A 16,722-nucleotide genomic window follows, 5' to 3' on the forward strand; every position below is an offset into this window, starting at 1 on the left:
TGTGTGTGTGTGTGTGTCTGTCTGTGTCTGTGTGTGTGTCTGTGTGTCTCTCTCTGTGTGTCTCTCTCTCTGTGTGTGTCTCTGTGTGTCTCTGTGTGTGTATGTATGTATGTTTGTGTGTATATGTATGTATGTATGTCTGTATGTATGTATGTGTATGTGTGTGTGTATGTATGTGTGTGTGTGTATGTATCATGTATGTATGTATGTGTCTGTGTGTCTGTGTGTGTGTATGTGTGTGCGTGTGTATGTATGTATGTATGTATGTATGTATGTATTGTGATTGGACATTGAGCGGTCAGTGTCGTCAGTATTAAACATGTTTCAATACATTTGCTAATAAGGGGTTTTCACGTAGTGCGGTAAACAGATGATGTGTCCCTCAGATATGAACAGACGCATGTGATTTTCATTCCCCGATGCTTCACTTATGTGTCCTAAATTCATTTTAATCAAAACTACATTTAACTTATTTAGAATAGTAGACAAACAGTATGACATACTGGTGGTAACTTCCACTTGCCACTTGTACAAAAACCATCATCACCCATCACTTCACGTCACTGTAGTAACTTCCACTTGTACAAGAACCACCATCACCCATCACTTCATGTCACTGTAGTAACTTCCACTTGTACAAAAACCATCATCACCCATCACTTCACGTCACTGTAGTAACTTCCACTTGTACAAAAACCACCATCAGCAATCACTTCACGTCACTGTAGTAACTTCCACTTGTACAAGAACCACCATCACCCATCATCACTGTCACCATCATCACCCAGTAACTTCCACTGTAGTAACCATCATCACTCCATCACTTTTCCACTTGTACAAAACCATCATCACCCATCACTTCACGTCACTGTAGTAACTTCCACTTGTACAAAAACCATCATCACCAATCACTTCACGTCACTGTAGTAACTTCCACTCGTACAAAAACCATCATCTTCCATCACTTCACGTCACTGTAGTAACTTCCACTTGTACAAAAACCATCATCTTCCATCACTTCACGTCACCGTGGTAACTTCCACTTGTACAAAAACCATCATCACCCATCACTACATGTCGCCGTGGTAACTTCCACTTGTACAAAACCATCATCTTCCATCACTTCACGTCACTGTAGTAACTTCCACTTGTACATAAACCATCATCACCCATCACTTCACGTCGCCGTGTTACTTCGACTAGAACAAGACCCATCATCACCCATCACTTTACGTCACTATGGTAACTTCGAGTAGAACAAGACCCATGGTCACCCATGATGTGGTAACGTCACATCCGCCATTACAGGTATTTCACTGATGCTAACCTCCCATACAAACGCTGTTGTCATGGCAATAACAATGTCGCAGTTTATAAATACCAGGGACTTCTCTTGGTATAACAGTGAGGGAGTATGGTTTTATGCCGCTTTTGGCAACATTCCAGCAATATCAGGGCGGGGGACACCAGAAATGGGCATCACACATTGTACCCATATGGGAAATCGAACCAGGGTCTGCGGCGTGACTAGCGAGTGCTTTAACCACTAGGCTACCCCACCGCCCCTCTTGGTGTAACAATCATCATGGCAACAATTTATTGTGTGGACCATTGATCAACGGTCTAGCTTTTGTTACTTGTAATTGCAGCCAGCCAATATATTGGATAAACATATCCAATACATTGGATAAACATATCGTCATAAAGGAAATGAGAAGAAACGGTAATATAATAACATCCAAGACAGGTGTGGCACAAATTCGTATCTCAATGGTAACAATGGCCAATAGCAATAGGAATCATCATCCCAATAAAAGCAGTGACGCGTGTCGGTATATCTAATGCTGTGAAACTATAAGTGTGTTTGCAGTGAAAACGTACCGATGAATTTCACTTCAAACAAAAAAGTAAATCAAATAAAGTGAAATTAAAATTGCGAATCCTCATAATTTTACCTTGCCAATTAAGCATATAAATTTCAGAATTTTTTTCAACTTAGGATAAAAGTTGTTTAACAGACGATCATAGATTCAAATCGCTATTATTGGTTTGTATGAGATAAAATTATGAGGATTCGTACGTCTAATGTCACTTTATTTAATTTACGTTTTTGTTTAAAGTGAAATTCATCGGTACGTTTTCACTGCAAACAGACTATAGTGATGCGCATCTGTATCTCTATTGTTGTGAAAGCAGTCACTCGTGTCGGTATCTCTATTGCTGTGAAACTAGTGACGCGTGTCGGTATATCTATTACTGTGAAACTAGTGACGCGTGTCGGTATATCTATTACTGTGAAACTAGTGACGCGTGTCGGTATATCTATTACTGTGAAACTAGTGACGCGTGTCGGTATATCTATTACTGTGAAACTAGTGGCGCGTGTCGGTATATCTATTACTGTGGAACTAGTGACGCGTGTCGGTATATCTATTGCTGTGAAACTAGTGACGCGTGTCGGTATATCTATTGTTGTGAAACTAGTGACGCGTATCTATTGTTGTGAAACTAGTGACGCGTGCGGGTATATCTATTGTTGTGAAACTAGTGTCGCGTGTCGGTATATCTATTACTGTGAAACTAGTGACGCGTGTCGGTATATCTATTGCTGTGAAGCTAGTGACGCGTGCCGGTATATCTATTGTTGTGAAACTAGTGACGCGTGTCGGTATATCTATTACTGTGGAACTAGTGACGCGTGTCGGTATACCTATTGCTGTGGAACTAGTGACGCGTGCCGGTATATCTATTGTTGTGAAACTAGTGACGCATGTCGGTATATCTATTACTGTGAAACTAGTGGCGCGTGTCGGTATATCTATTGCTGTGAAACTAGTGACGCGTGCCGGTATATCTATTGCTGTGAAACTAGTGACGCGTGTCGGTATATCTATTACTGTGGAACTAGTGACGCGTGTCGGTATACCTATTGCTGTGGAACTAGTGACGCGTGCCGGTATATCTATTGTTGTGAAACTAGTGGCGCGTGTCGGTATATCTATTGTTGTGAAACTAGTGGCGCGTGTCGGTATATCTATTACTGTGAAACTAGTGACGCGTGTCGGTATACCTATTGCTGTGAAGCTAGTGACGCATGCCGGTATATCTATTGTTATGAAACTAGTGTCGCGTGTCGGTATATCTATTGCTTGAAACGTGAAACTAGTGTCGCGTGTCGGTATATCTATTGTTGTGAAACTAGTGACGCGTGTCGGTAAATCTATTGCTGTGAAACTAGTGACGTGTATCGGTATATCTATTGCTGTGAAACTAGTGACGCATGTCGGTAAATCTATTGCTGTGAAACTAGTGGCGCGTGTCGGTATATCTATTACTGTGAAACTAGTGACGCGTGTCGGTATACCTATTGCTGTGAAACTAGTGACGCGTGTCGGTATATCTATTGCTGTGAAACTAGTGTCGCGTGTCGGTATATCTATTACTGTGGAACTAGTGACGCGTGTCGGTATACCTATTGCTGTGGAACTAGTGACGCGTGCCGGTATATCTATTGTTGTGAAACTAGTGTCGCGTGTCGGTATATCTATTACTGTGAAACTAGTGACGCGTGTCGGTATATCTATTGTTGTGAAACTAGTGACGCGTGTCGGTATATCTATTGCTGTGAAACTAGTGTCGCGTGTCGGTATATCTATTGCCGTGAAACTAGTGACGCGTGTCGGTATATCTATTGCTGTGAAACTAGTGACGCGTGTCGGTATATCTATTGCTGTGAAACTAGTGACGCGTGCCGGTAAATCTATTGCTGTGAAACTAGTGACGTGTATCGGTATATCTATTACTGTGAAACTAGTGACGCGTGTCGGTATATCTATTACTGTGAAACTAGTGTCGCGTGCCGGTAAATCTATTGCTGTGAAACTAGTGACGCGTGTATCGGTATATCTATTGCTGTGAAACTAGTGACGCGTGTCGGTATATCTATTGTTGTGAAACTAGTGACTCATGTCGGTATATCTATTGCTGTTGAAACTAGTGGCGCGTGGTCGGTATATCTATTGCCGTGAAACTAGTGACGCGTGTCGGTATATCTATTGCCGTGAAACTAGTGACGCGTGTCGGTATATCTATTGCTGTGAAACTAGTGACGCGTGTCGGTATATCTATTGCGTGAAACTAACTGAAACTAGTGTGGAAACTAGTAATCGGTATATCTATTGCTGTGAAACTAGTGACGCGTGTCGGTAATATCTATTGCTGTGAAACCAGTGACTCGTGTCGGTATATCTTATTGCTGTGAAACTAGTGAAAACCAGTGACGCTTGTCGGTATATCTATTGCAAGCTTCTGAAAACTAGTGTCGCGTGTCGGTATATCTATTGCTGTGAAACTAGTGACGCGGTGTCGGTATATCTATTGCTGTGAAACTAGTGACGCGTGTCGGTATATCTATTGCTGTGAAACTAGTGTCGCTGTGTCGGTATATCTATTGCTGTGAAACTAGTGACATCATGTCGGTATATCTATTACTGTGAAACTAGTGACGCTGCGTGTCGGTATATCTATTGCTGTGAAACTAGTGACATATTTATATATATTTAATATTCTCAAAGATTTGTACAATAAGGTGAAGTCTGCAGTTGTTATTGGTGGAAATAAATTATCTGATTATTTTGTTTGCTCTACAGGGAGTTAGACAAGGTTGTGCTCTTAGCCCCCTGTTGTTTTCATGATATTTATCAAGGAACTCTCGGAAACAATGAGTCAAACTTTTGACAATGGTGTATTTATATCAGAGGAAATGTATAATGTGTTATCATTACTATTTGCAGATGATCTAGTATTAGTGGCTGATACCCCTCTGAAGTTGCAAAAACAGCTAGATTTCCTACATAATTATTGTTTGAAATGGGGCATGGAGATCAATCTCGACAAAACAAAAGTGATTGTCTTCAGAAACGGGGGACCATTATCACGATATGAAAAGTGGACTTATAATGATGAACAAATAGTAGTAGTTAATGCATATAAATATTTGGGTATCATGATGACCCCTAAGCTTGTATGGACAAGAGCCTGTACCGTTTTATCGCAACAAGCAAACAAAGCCTTATTCCCTTTGAAATGTCTTATTCGCAAATATAATATAGATATTACAGATGCCTTTAAGATATTCGATGCGAAAATTGTACCGATTTTAATGTATGGTAGCGAAATATGGGGATTCAAGGAAATGAAGCAGCTAGAAATTGTTCACCGATCATTTTGCAGATATTTATTAAATGTTAGTAAGTCATTTCCTAATGCTGCTTTGTATGGTGAGTGTGGGAGATATCCATTATATGTGAAATCATACAAGAATTGTATAAGATATTGGCTGAAATTAATCACCATGCCGTCATATAGATATCCTCACCAATCGTATCTTATGATGAAACAATTGTGTAATAGAAAACGGTCTAATTGGGCAACTAATATAACGCATCTATTATTTACTTATGGGTTTGGCCATGTATGGATTCAACAAGGGTAGGGGATATTGATATGTTTTAAATATTTTTAAAGCAAGAGTGATTGACTGCGCCAGGCAAGATTGGCATTCTGAGCTATCTGATAGAACGTCATTACAATTCTACTCTTTTATAAAACATTCACTTTCTCCAGAATTGTACATATACAATGTTAAAGATACCAAATATGAAAAGCGCTTCTCTTATTTAGATGTTGCTTCAACCGATTAGGCATACAGTGTATTAGAAAAGACTTAAGTGATTATCAAGATAAAGATTCTATGTGTTCTCTTTGTAAAAGTTACCGAAGATGAATGTCATTATATATCATTGTCCTCTGTACAAAGAATTTCGTAATGATGTTCCATGTATATCCACTCATACCAAAAATATCGATAATTTAAAATCATTATTGATTTCTACTGATTGTACCCACTTGTTTATGCTGGGAAAATATCTGTATAATGTGTTTCGCATAAGAGGAGAATATCTTTGATCTTTGAAACTCATGCTGGCAATTAATGAACAAAAAATGTAACAATGTATTATGGGTCATATGGCCTTGAAAACAATAAAGCATTGATTGATTGTATCGGTATCTTTATTGCTGTGAAACTAGTGACGCGTGTCGGTATATCTATTACTGTGAAACTAGTGTCGCGTGCCGGTATATCTATTGTTGTGAAACTAGTGGCGCGTGTCGGTATATCTATTGCTGTGAAACTAGTGACGCATGTCGGTATATCTATTGCTGTGAAACTAGTGACGTGTGTCGGTATATCTATTACTGTGAAACTAGTGACGTGTGTCGGTATATCTATTGCTGTGAAACTAGTGACGCATGTCGGTATATCTATTGCTGTGAAACTAGTGACGTGTGTCGGTATATCTATTACTGTGAAACTAGTGACGTGTGCCGGTATATCGATTACTGTGAAACTAGTGACGTGTGTCGGTATATCTATTGCTGTGAAACTAGTGGCGCGTGTCGGTATATCTATTGCTGTGAAACTAGTGACGCATGTCGGTATATCTATTGCTGTGAAACTAGTGACGCGTGTCGGTATATCTATTGCTGTGAAACTAGTGACGCGTGTCGGTATATCTATTGCTGTGAAACTAGTGACGCGTGTCGGTATATCTATTGCTGTGAAACTAGTGACGCGTGTCGGTATATCTATTGCTGTGAAACTAGTGACGCGTGTCGGTATATCTTTTGCTATCAAAGCAGTGAAACATGTTGGCACAACTACCGCTATGGTAGTAGTGACGTATGTCAGTTCCACTAATTCTGTAAATGCAGTGACGCGTTTCAGGAATATCCCAGCGATATGACTTTGTTCTGTAAATAATCAGACAATCTAGTGCCCGACATCTTGATTATCAATCTAAGCAGTTGGGATGCTAAGAGTCGCATCAACCAGCGGGACTGACGACCCGATTCCTTAAGTCGTCTCTAGCGAGAAACCTTGGTTGCTTTCGGCCAACTCTTCGCTGGATTATCAGGGGTAAAACTACAACTTTGTCACCCTAGCGACTCCGACGTGTGGGTAACCTCATGGCTGTGACAACAATGATGTGTACCGACATCGCATTCCGCAATCATCAGTACTCAATTCGAAAAGGAGATAATAAGCTTAAAATACTTAAAGCAAAATGATGAGATGAACAAGGAATTAAAAACAATTAAATACACCCGAACAAGTCTCATCGGTGACAGTAGTTTTGATTTGATATTCACTCAATCGCAATATTTTGACAGTTCACAGCTAGCTATATCCAATAATTATGATTCCCTTTAAGTGACACCAAGCTTAATTAAACCATCACAGCCAAGTCCTTGCTGTCCGACGTCTGAGTGAGGCTAATGTGGCTTTTGGAGGAGCACTGGAAATGAAGTCACAAAGTTGCGGCGGAGAAGAGGCCATCGCGGACACCACCGCAGTAATTGCATGGCGCGGTCTTCTCTGCACGCACATCACATACTACAATTCTGGCCGTGCGCTCGCGAACCCGTGCTGCTGATGAATGTGATTGATGATGGCAAGGATAATTGGACCCGATCAAACGCGATCCAACTTGAGCTCGTGTCGATTACCGATAATGAATTCTCCATAAATAAACACTAAAGACTCCGTTTTTCCAAAGTTCCGGAATTTTGCCGGGGAAAATAATAGGCTAGGACCACTGGAGTAGACAGGGGCAGGGAAAAGCTGTTATTACGCGCTGCTCCCGAGTCATCAAATGGCCCAAATCATCTTCAGCTATAAATGTTTTAATGAAGTAACGGTGCCCAATTCTCTTCCGAGGCAGCACTTAATATCAATTTTGCTCGTGCTATTTCCACTCATTACGCCTGACCCCCCTTACAACAAGGAGCGGAGGAGATAACACGAACCGGTCTTGTCTTAGTTTCCGTAATTTAACCTTATTATAAGACACTGCGGCCAGTTGTTAGGCAAATAGCGGTAGTTTGATGTCCGCGACGCATACGAGTAACTTTTCTTTCTAACGGAAGAGCTCCGTTAAAAAGCAAAATCTGCTTGTGCCGAATGGTAATCGTGCCTGCATTTTAATAAAACTTTCATTAACTGCTTTTATAGTAGTAATTATGTTATTATGGGTAGTTTTGAGAGATAACGATTCCCCAACAACTATCTTCAATTTTGTAACGTTATGTATACAAGATTGATTTTTTTATTCAATGCATTTGTTTGAAAAGTCTCGAATAAAGACTTGAGTTAGTGTTTTTCCACTTCAATCGAACAGAGCTACAAAAAGGTTTTAATACCAGAAAGTGCAGAAGAGTATTGATTTTCACTTAAATCTTTGAATTTTGTGTTTATCAAAAGGAATGATACATCAAACCGTATATAATCACCAGAGTAAAGAGATAATTATTAAGAAGTTGAAATGACATTCATATTCCTTTGTGCGTGTGCCAATTATTCATAATTACACGTAGATGAAACTACATTGAAGTGAGCTAATAAACTAATTGTGACCATGCGATTAAAACAAATAAAAACACACACTTATGTATAGCATGAAAATATCAACAAAGAAAATACCCTTGATGTTTGATAACCTTTCCAGGAGGACATGAACTTGTTTTAAATTTATTGTCATACTTTTGATTTTAATCGGCTAATATCGTATTATTAGCATCACACGATCAACAGTTTCTCGTTATTTCGCCAGCTTGTTTTCCCGAGTCATCTTCACACATCGAGATATTCCTGACTGATGTGCTGATTATAATTCACTTCCAATGCAAGTGTCTATTTGAAAAATATCATATTACGTAAAATACAAATTAATTTGTTTTGACAGTTACACCAGAAGCATTAATGTAATTAGGCAGCTATGACAATCCTCAAACATATAAGCGTGACCAGCAGATTCCGTTAGTTCTCTCTTACGACAAGCGAGGATTACTTAAGACAATCTGCCCGTGCGCATCAAATATGTGATTGCGGAGGGTGAAGTATTATGCCTCGTACAGTGGTCAAGCCGTATCTATTGATTTCACAAATTGTACTCGTGTGGAGAATACGTACTATCCCGGATCTTTACGCGGGCAAGAATTGTAAAAACGAGGATGCTTAATAGAAAACACATTATTGGAATATAACACTAGACTTATGACAGAAGACAGATACACGGCGAACATAAATACCAAACTAACTTTAAACATTGAAGAAGTCTCTCTCCCAGACCAATGGGAACAAATTAAACAATGAATCCAACTCCAGTTTTGAATGATTTGGCAAATTCAGAATTATTAGGGGTTCAATTCAAGTTTTCAATTCTATTTTTGTTTGTACAAATACGGTTTTGAAGTTATTAATAACGTTAGTCTAACAGTAAATAATCATATCTAGTAAACAAAATTTGTATAATTGTTATTTGATATAAACTTACACTTATTCTTTGTGGTAATATTAACAGTTGTTGCATGTGATAGTTTCAGTCAAGTTCATTACCACCACAAAATGGTGAAAGTGTAGGATGATGACTACATGGCATATGTGTAGCTAGGGTGCACGTAGGTTTCACGTTATCAATTAGTTCACAGATGTAAATCTAATATAATAACGCGATAAGATTTTTTGCTTTGATGTTTTGCTGTCATGCAGATTTATAAATGAATAAGGCGACAAATACCCTTTGCAAGCGTAAGAAAACTCTGCTAAAAGCGGAGGATCACGACATCATAAACAGATGTATATGAATCATTGTCAAATAGTGATGGCAATAGGTGTTCGTACGAAATATCATAAACAGATGGAATCATTATCAAATAGTGATCACGACTATATCATAAACAGATGTATATGAATCATTATCAAATAGTGATGGCAATAGGTGTTCGCCAAAAATGGACGATACGATCACGACTTATCAAATAGTGATCATAATAGAACAGATGTATATGAATGAATTATTATCAAATAGTGATGACAATAGGTGTTCGCTAAAATAGAACCATAAACAGATGTATATGAATCATTATCAAATAGTGATGAAACCAGGCGTTCGCTATCACGACTGTATCATAAACAGATGTATATGAATCATTATCAAATAGTGATGAAACCAGGTGTTCGCTAAAATAGAACGATTACGACTGTATCATAAACAGATGTATATGAATCATTATCAAATAGTGATGACACCAGGTGTTCGCTAAAATAGAACGATTACGACTGTATCATAAACAGATGTATATGAATCATTATCAAATAGTGATGAAACCAGGTGTTCGCTAAAATAGAACGATCACGACTGTATCATAAACAGATGTATATGAATCATTATCAAATAGTGATCGCTAAAATAGAACGATGACTATCAACAGATGTAAACAGATGTATATGATGAACCAGGCGTTCGCTAAAATTACGATCAAATAGTGATGAATCCAAATAGTGATGAAATCCAGGTGTTCGCTAAAATAGAACGATCACGACTGTATCATAAACAGATGTATATGAATCATTATCAAATAGTGATGACACCAGGTGTTCGATGTATATGAATCATAAAATAGAACGACCGACTGTATCATAAACAGATGTATATGAATCATTATCAAATAGTGATGACACCAGGTGTTCGCTAAAATAGAACGATCACGACTGTATCATAAACAGATGTATATGAATCATTATCAAATAGTGATGAAACCAGGCGTTCGCTAAAATAGAACGATCACGACTGTATCATAAACAGATGTATATGAATCATTATCAAATAGTGATGACACCAGGTGTTCGCAAATAATTTACGATCACGACTCGTCATAAACAAATGTATATGAATCATTATCAAATAGTGATGACACCAGGTGTTCACCAAAAAGTGACTTATATCCTGCCCCGCCGGTGTCACCCTTCATAAATACATGCACGTACTGTTGATAGTTCAGACAAAAGAGGAGAACGGATGGTACGAAAATAAAAGAGATGCATCAGGCTTGCTTCTTGCCACTGATGCATGTCATGATCATCTGGACACAGCTTATTTTCTAATATTTATAATAAAGAAAAAAAAAGGAATAGCTTTTTCAAGTCTCAACATTTGCCGTCCAGCTATGATTGTAACAGTAAAACACTGAAACAATCAAGACGTCTTTTGTGCTTATAATATACCTAATAATAGTTATAATAATAGCATATACATACCTAAAATGAAAACAATTTAATTAACAGGTATGAAACGTATACTCTGCTATCGAAAAAGATGCGCCAACTGTCTGTAAAAAATGCATTGTAATAATACCAGTCATTGATAAAAATATTACTAATCCGGCTAGCAATCAGTAACATAACCCTGTTACATGAAAAACTTCAAACACAACAGTATTTCAGATCAACAATCTAAAATAGTTTTCAAAACACACAACCAGGGATTTCCATTACCAGACCAGTTGAAAATTCTTTCGTGGTGATTTCAAACAAGCACACACTATTCAAAGTATCTGTTTCGTAAAATGTGTCTTCCAAGGGCTGAAGTAAAGTAGGAGTTTCGAGACCTTAAATGAGTCACACCAAGACAATTGTCATTTTTTCCACAGAGCAGCCAGTAGGCCTGTTCCTAATAATCGACAACCCACCTAACAGATGATAATTTATGAGCTGGGCAGGGAGAGCCGACGGGCCAGAGAAGACGGAGACACAACCAGAGACTAATCAGCCCAATGATAGGTAGCCTGCCTTAATTGTACCTTAACATTTCGCATATTTGGGCAACAAGCGCAAAATATCATGTAAAGTAAACACCGGGTTGCTACATACATAAATTATTGAGTTGACTTTTCTATTGATGTTTTGTGGTGGGGAGATCAACCCATGGCGTATCTTATTCCACTTGTGGTGCGGAAGCCTTTGGACTATTTACCTGTTTTCCACGGACTTTAAGACCTACCTGCTATAATTACCAGTGTGATGAGTCTGGGAAACTCATTGTAATCGTGGTCACAGAAGTCTAATACCCGTGTGCTGCCCATGTTTGGTTTTGCTGTTGGAGCAAACACAGCGAACGTTTCCCTACCATCTAAAGTTGTCAGTGTCATTGAAACCGTTGCTAGTCGGACAACGTATGTAGTACACAATCAGCTTATGGAACACGAACCAAAATTGGAGGTATGTGTGAAAATATTGAAACCAAATCTGTCTTATTGAATATATATATATATATACGAACAATTTGTTCAATCATTAAGACATCCGAAGCGCTAAACTTTATAAGCCTAAAAGTATATTCACACAATTTCTGTTTATAAAAAAGTTGTACTTGCTAAGGCAGTTTTTGTGAGACAGGATATATTCTCTAAGGCATAATAACTCACATAAGTTATTCGGTCTAATCTATATTACCTTCCTGTGTCCTTTAAGGAGATTGCCGTCTCTCACCGAACAGACAAAAAATAATTCAATTCTTTTTACATAATATACACTTCATAGATTGTTTATAGCTTCACGTACCAAATAGGTTTCGCTGTTCATTTAGTTATATTAAGTGTACGCTGTATATTCTATATACCTGTTTGCATGCAATAGTCCCTTTTCTTTGATGTAATTGTGTGGATGATGTATAATAATTACATTCTTTTTCCTTTAACGTAAACATAAATATTTTCTTTCCTGGAAGACAACTTATCAACGCAGTTTATTGCGTGCATAACACGTACTTGTTGTTTCTTTTATTAATGGTGTCTAACAAGTGCAGCTATGTTTGATAAATATAGAAAGCGAAAAACATTAGAAATATAAGAAACATAAGAAATATCTAGTACAGTACTAATACAGAGTCGACTGTATCATCCCGGCTGTATCACAAGCAAAGTTTCATATTCAAATAGTCACGATGCCTAGTCATAAGAAATATCTACTGTAAACAGAGTCGACTGAACCCAATTGTAACGACATCCAATATTAAAGAAAATGTTAATACGTATCCTGCTTTTTCGTGCACCCGTCAAATTACGTCACCCATATTACGGCAAGTCAAATGTTCACATACAATCAGGTAAACCCGTACAACAAATCAAGATAGGTAAGTGCTTCAGTCACTGATGCGTAAAATTTGAAAATGTCCAAGACACTCTGAAAGGTTTGCCGAAGCCTGAAATGATTTAACGTAGATCAAACAGCATTTGAGCGATTTATCGGAAAATGATCCTTTCCTTCATGCAGAAATGAGGGGAGCGTGTGTTCCATTCTGAAGCTTTATGAAACAGACATCAGACTGTTTCTCAAAGTTTGCAATTCTCACGTAGGTATACCCCACCACAAAGAGAAACAAGGAACATGTAGAGTCAAGCATTCACTGTTATGCATATACAATTTGTATAGAGATACATTACACTATTCATTTGTACATATTTATATTCATGATAAACTTGCAGTCACCACCACGTCCGCTGATAGGGATAAATGTTTAAATCAGTTTGCTTTCGCAGCCCATATTAACATCAGGATTAAAAGCATAAACGCGAGAAAGGTTTGTCATTATTAATCCTAAATCGATTTGTGTGGCCCTAATATCACATACGTATTTTGTTGAAACATAATTTATAAGTAAAATAAAGCATTGTCTTATAGTGCATTCTTATTGCATGTAAACATGGATGCATTAATTTCTCTATATGATAAATGTCGCCATTTAGACGGCAAGAACACAACTCCTTCAAACATGCCACAGAAAACATGTTTACAAAGAAATAACATTACATAATATCAAATATGGATTCTCATGTGTCTAAAACGGTTTCTTTATGTAATATGTAATTTTTATCACTATTTTATCTTTTGCGAAATCTGTTTCGGATTATAATAAATATTCGCTAACTGATTTTGTATTAATAATTTTCTCTGCATTCATGGCAAAATAACGATTGTTTCTTGAGTAAATATATATCTTCCACATAAAGTAATTGTGTACGGACAAACTAGCCTTTCTAGAATAACAACATCAAAGGCTTTTCTGTCATAATCAATACATCATAGACTGTTATGCTTGTTGGACAGATGATAAATATTTAGAGCAATATGTAATCAGAATCATAATCAAAGGCCATTCATTTAAGCTGGCATATGCTTCATTAGGTAGAAAACATGTGCTTTAGGTTTAAATTATTTCTGAGAATAGTTTGTAAATCTGCTTTTTATAGAAGGAACATAAAACATGCTCATGTAACCAAGTGCGTAAAGATACATTTTCCCTGTATTACCTTAAATAGTTTGTAAATTATAGACAAACTCCTCTGACACTTTAGAAATAAATAGAATCGTGCATTGCTAATACATATTTGTATTCCTAATGTTCCTCAGTGTCAGTTAACGTCTTCCTTCCGACTCATAAATATATTTGATTTGATTTTGTAAATGTAGTACACATTATCTACATGTTAAATGAAATATTTCGAGTAAAAAACCCTCTAAGTTTATTGCATTTTATGTTCAATACACTCGTTTGTGTTTGAGTGGCATGCCTGCTCTTCTTTCTGAAGACATGAAGAGCATCACAGTTATAACGTGAACCATATATTGATAATATTGCTCTTCATGTTTAACGCATACGTTCTTCTGGATGCCATGCCCGCTGATCCTACTGACGGAGAACATGATCATGAAGAAGAGTATGCCAAAACAATGAAACACGTTTTTTTAAGTGTAATACATTTCTGGAAAAGTGCACCATAATGCACATCTATATATGGCAAAATATTACTTACCTTTTAGGCTTACTTACTTAGCTTTTGAAATGATAAGTTTAACCCACGATGATGTTCATACATTAAATTCTATTATTATTTGATCTGTTTAGAACTAAGATTTCTTGTTTTTAATGAAACATTGCACCAGTGTGATAATAAGTAATGTATTTTCAAAGTCGCGTATACATGTACCTTTACTGTGCACTCGTTGTACTCTTGGTGAATATTTAGAAGTTTTATGATTCTTGAAGAGTACGAAAGAGGAATTTAATTATGAATGGTTTTCTCGCCTTGTACGTATCATCATTCCGATATTCGTAGGACTTGTATACTCATGCCAATAATGGTTATCACCCCCTTCAATTTTTTAATTGGAGAGGGGTGTGGGGTGGGTGTGTGAGGTGTGTGGGGGTTGGGGTGGGGAGGGGTGACAACCATTATTGGCATGAGTATATTTACTTGACATCATGCAGATCTTTTGTATGCATTTAGGAGATATATATTTTATCAATAAACCGATGATTTAATAACCTATGTTATAAATTCATGACAACTTTACCCTATACAGATGCTTAAATGGTAGACGGGGGTAAATCAGATTCAAGGATTAGTAATACGTTGATTGACGTTGTTTGTTATCATTTACAATAGTCCTTTCCTTTATGTCAAATGATATTCAAACACTTACAGCCTTTGGGTCAACATTTCACAACGTTTAAAGTACAACTGTGCATGCTCTTTGTACGAAGATTTCAACTGTCATACGGTATCGCCCAAAATGGTTTCCAAAGTGACTATACGGATTCTGAATAGTCCAAATAGAAAAAGCATGGTATATAACAATGAGTTTGCCCTCAAGGGAGTTAATCAGTGAACATAAGATAAGATCACCCGTCAATAAATGTTCGCTTTTTTTCTGCTATCGTGTGAGTGGTGGCGAAGGTACAAGTATCCCAAGACAGGAGTAACCTCGCGAAAACCTGGTGCCATCACTGAATTTATTTGTGTCAAATAGTGAGTGAGTGAGTTTAGTTTTACGCCGCCCTCAGCAATATTACAGTATATGGCGGCGGTCTGTAAATAATCGAGTCTGCACAAGACAGCAGTGATCAACAGCATGAGCATCGATCTACGCAATTGGGATACGGTGACATGTGTCAACCAAGCCATTGAGCCTGGCCACCCGATCCCGTTAGTCGCCTCACGACAAGCATGGATTACTGAAGATCAATTTTAACTCGGATCTTCACGGGTTTGTGTCAGTTAAAATCTATTTAGGAGAATATGTGAAACTGTCTGGCGTTGATGCGTAAAATGTACGTGAACAGGGGTGGAGATTTTTTTGATGAACTGATGTCCCCGACCTTCATCATAAATTTTGTAAGTCATGCTGTGTTATACTCTGTTTGCAGTGAAAACGTACCGATGAATTGTATTTAAAACAAAAAAGTAAATCAAATAAAGTGAAATTAAGATTGCGAATCCTCATAATTTTACCTTGCCAACTGAACATTTAAATCTCAGAATTTTATTCAACTTAGGGTGAAAGTTGTTTTTAGCAAACGATCATAGATCCAAATCGCTATTATTGGTTCGTATTATTAGAGGGTATCATATTGGAATAGGACGGAAGGGTAGGCTGGTGGTTAAAGCGCAACGACAAAGACCTGGTTCGATTCCATATATGGGTACAATACGTGAAACGCAGCATCGGTATTGCAGACATTGGTAAAAGTAGCCGAAAACTACATTTGAATATCATAATTGCGTGAGTGAGTGAGTGAGTGAGATAGGTTTAAGTCCCTCTGATAAAGAGTCTAGTTATACCAGAGTGAATCAGCGTTTGACGGTAGTAAAGTCTGAAGTGATGCTGATAAACTTGGAGACATCGCAGCAAACCGAGATTCGACCTCACAATCACAGGTTTCTGGCGTGCCCAGGGGGCGCAACTCTGTACAGCAAATACATGATCACACTTATGAGCAACATTTTATATGTATATCAGTTTGAAGAATGAAAGTAGTTATA

At 37.6% G+C, this 16,722-nt stretch overlaps 1 protein-coding gene across 1 annotated transcript in view; it reads left to right on the forward strand.

The window, feature by feature from the left end:
- The first annotated feature begins 11,864 nt into the window (after positions 1-11,864).
- The window catches only part of LOC124284969 (transcription factor Sp9-like), a 30,386-nt gene continuing 25,528 nt past the window's right edge, over positions 11,865-16,722 (forward strand). The window contains exon 1 of the mRNA XM_046721097.1: positions 11,865-12,118. Within this exon, the coding sequence (XP_046577053.1) occupies positions 11,981-12,118 (138 nt within the window). The 5' untranslated portion in view covers positions 11,865-11,980. The remainder of the gene's footprint in view (positions 12,119-16,722) is intronic.

Source organism: Haliotis rubra, unplaced genomic scaffold, assembly GCF_003918875.1.
Source record: "Haliotis rubra isolate DU_JTF1 unplaced genomic scaffold, ASM391887v1 Scf35, whole genome shotgun sequence".
NCBI lineage: Eukaryota > Metazoa > Mollusca > Gastropoda > Lepetellida > Haliotidae > Haliotis > Haliotis rubra.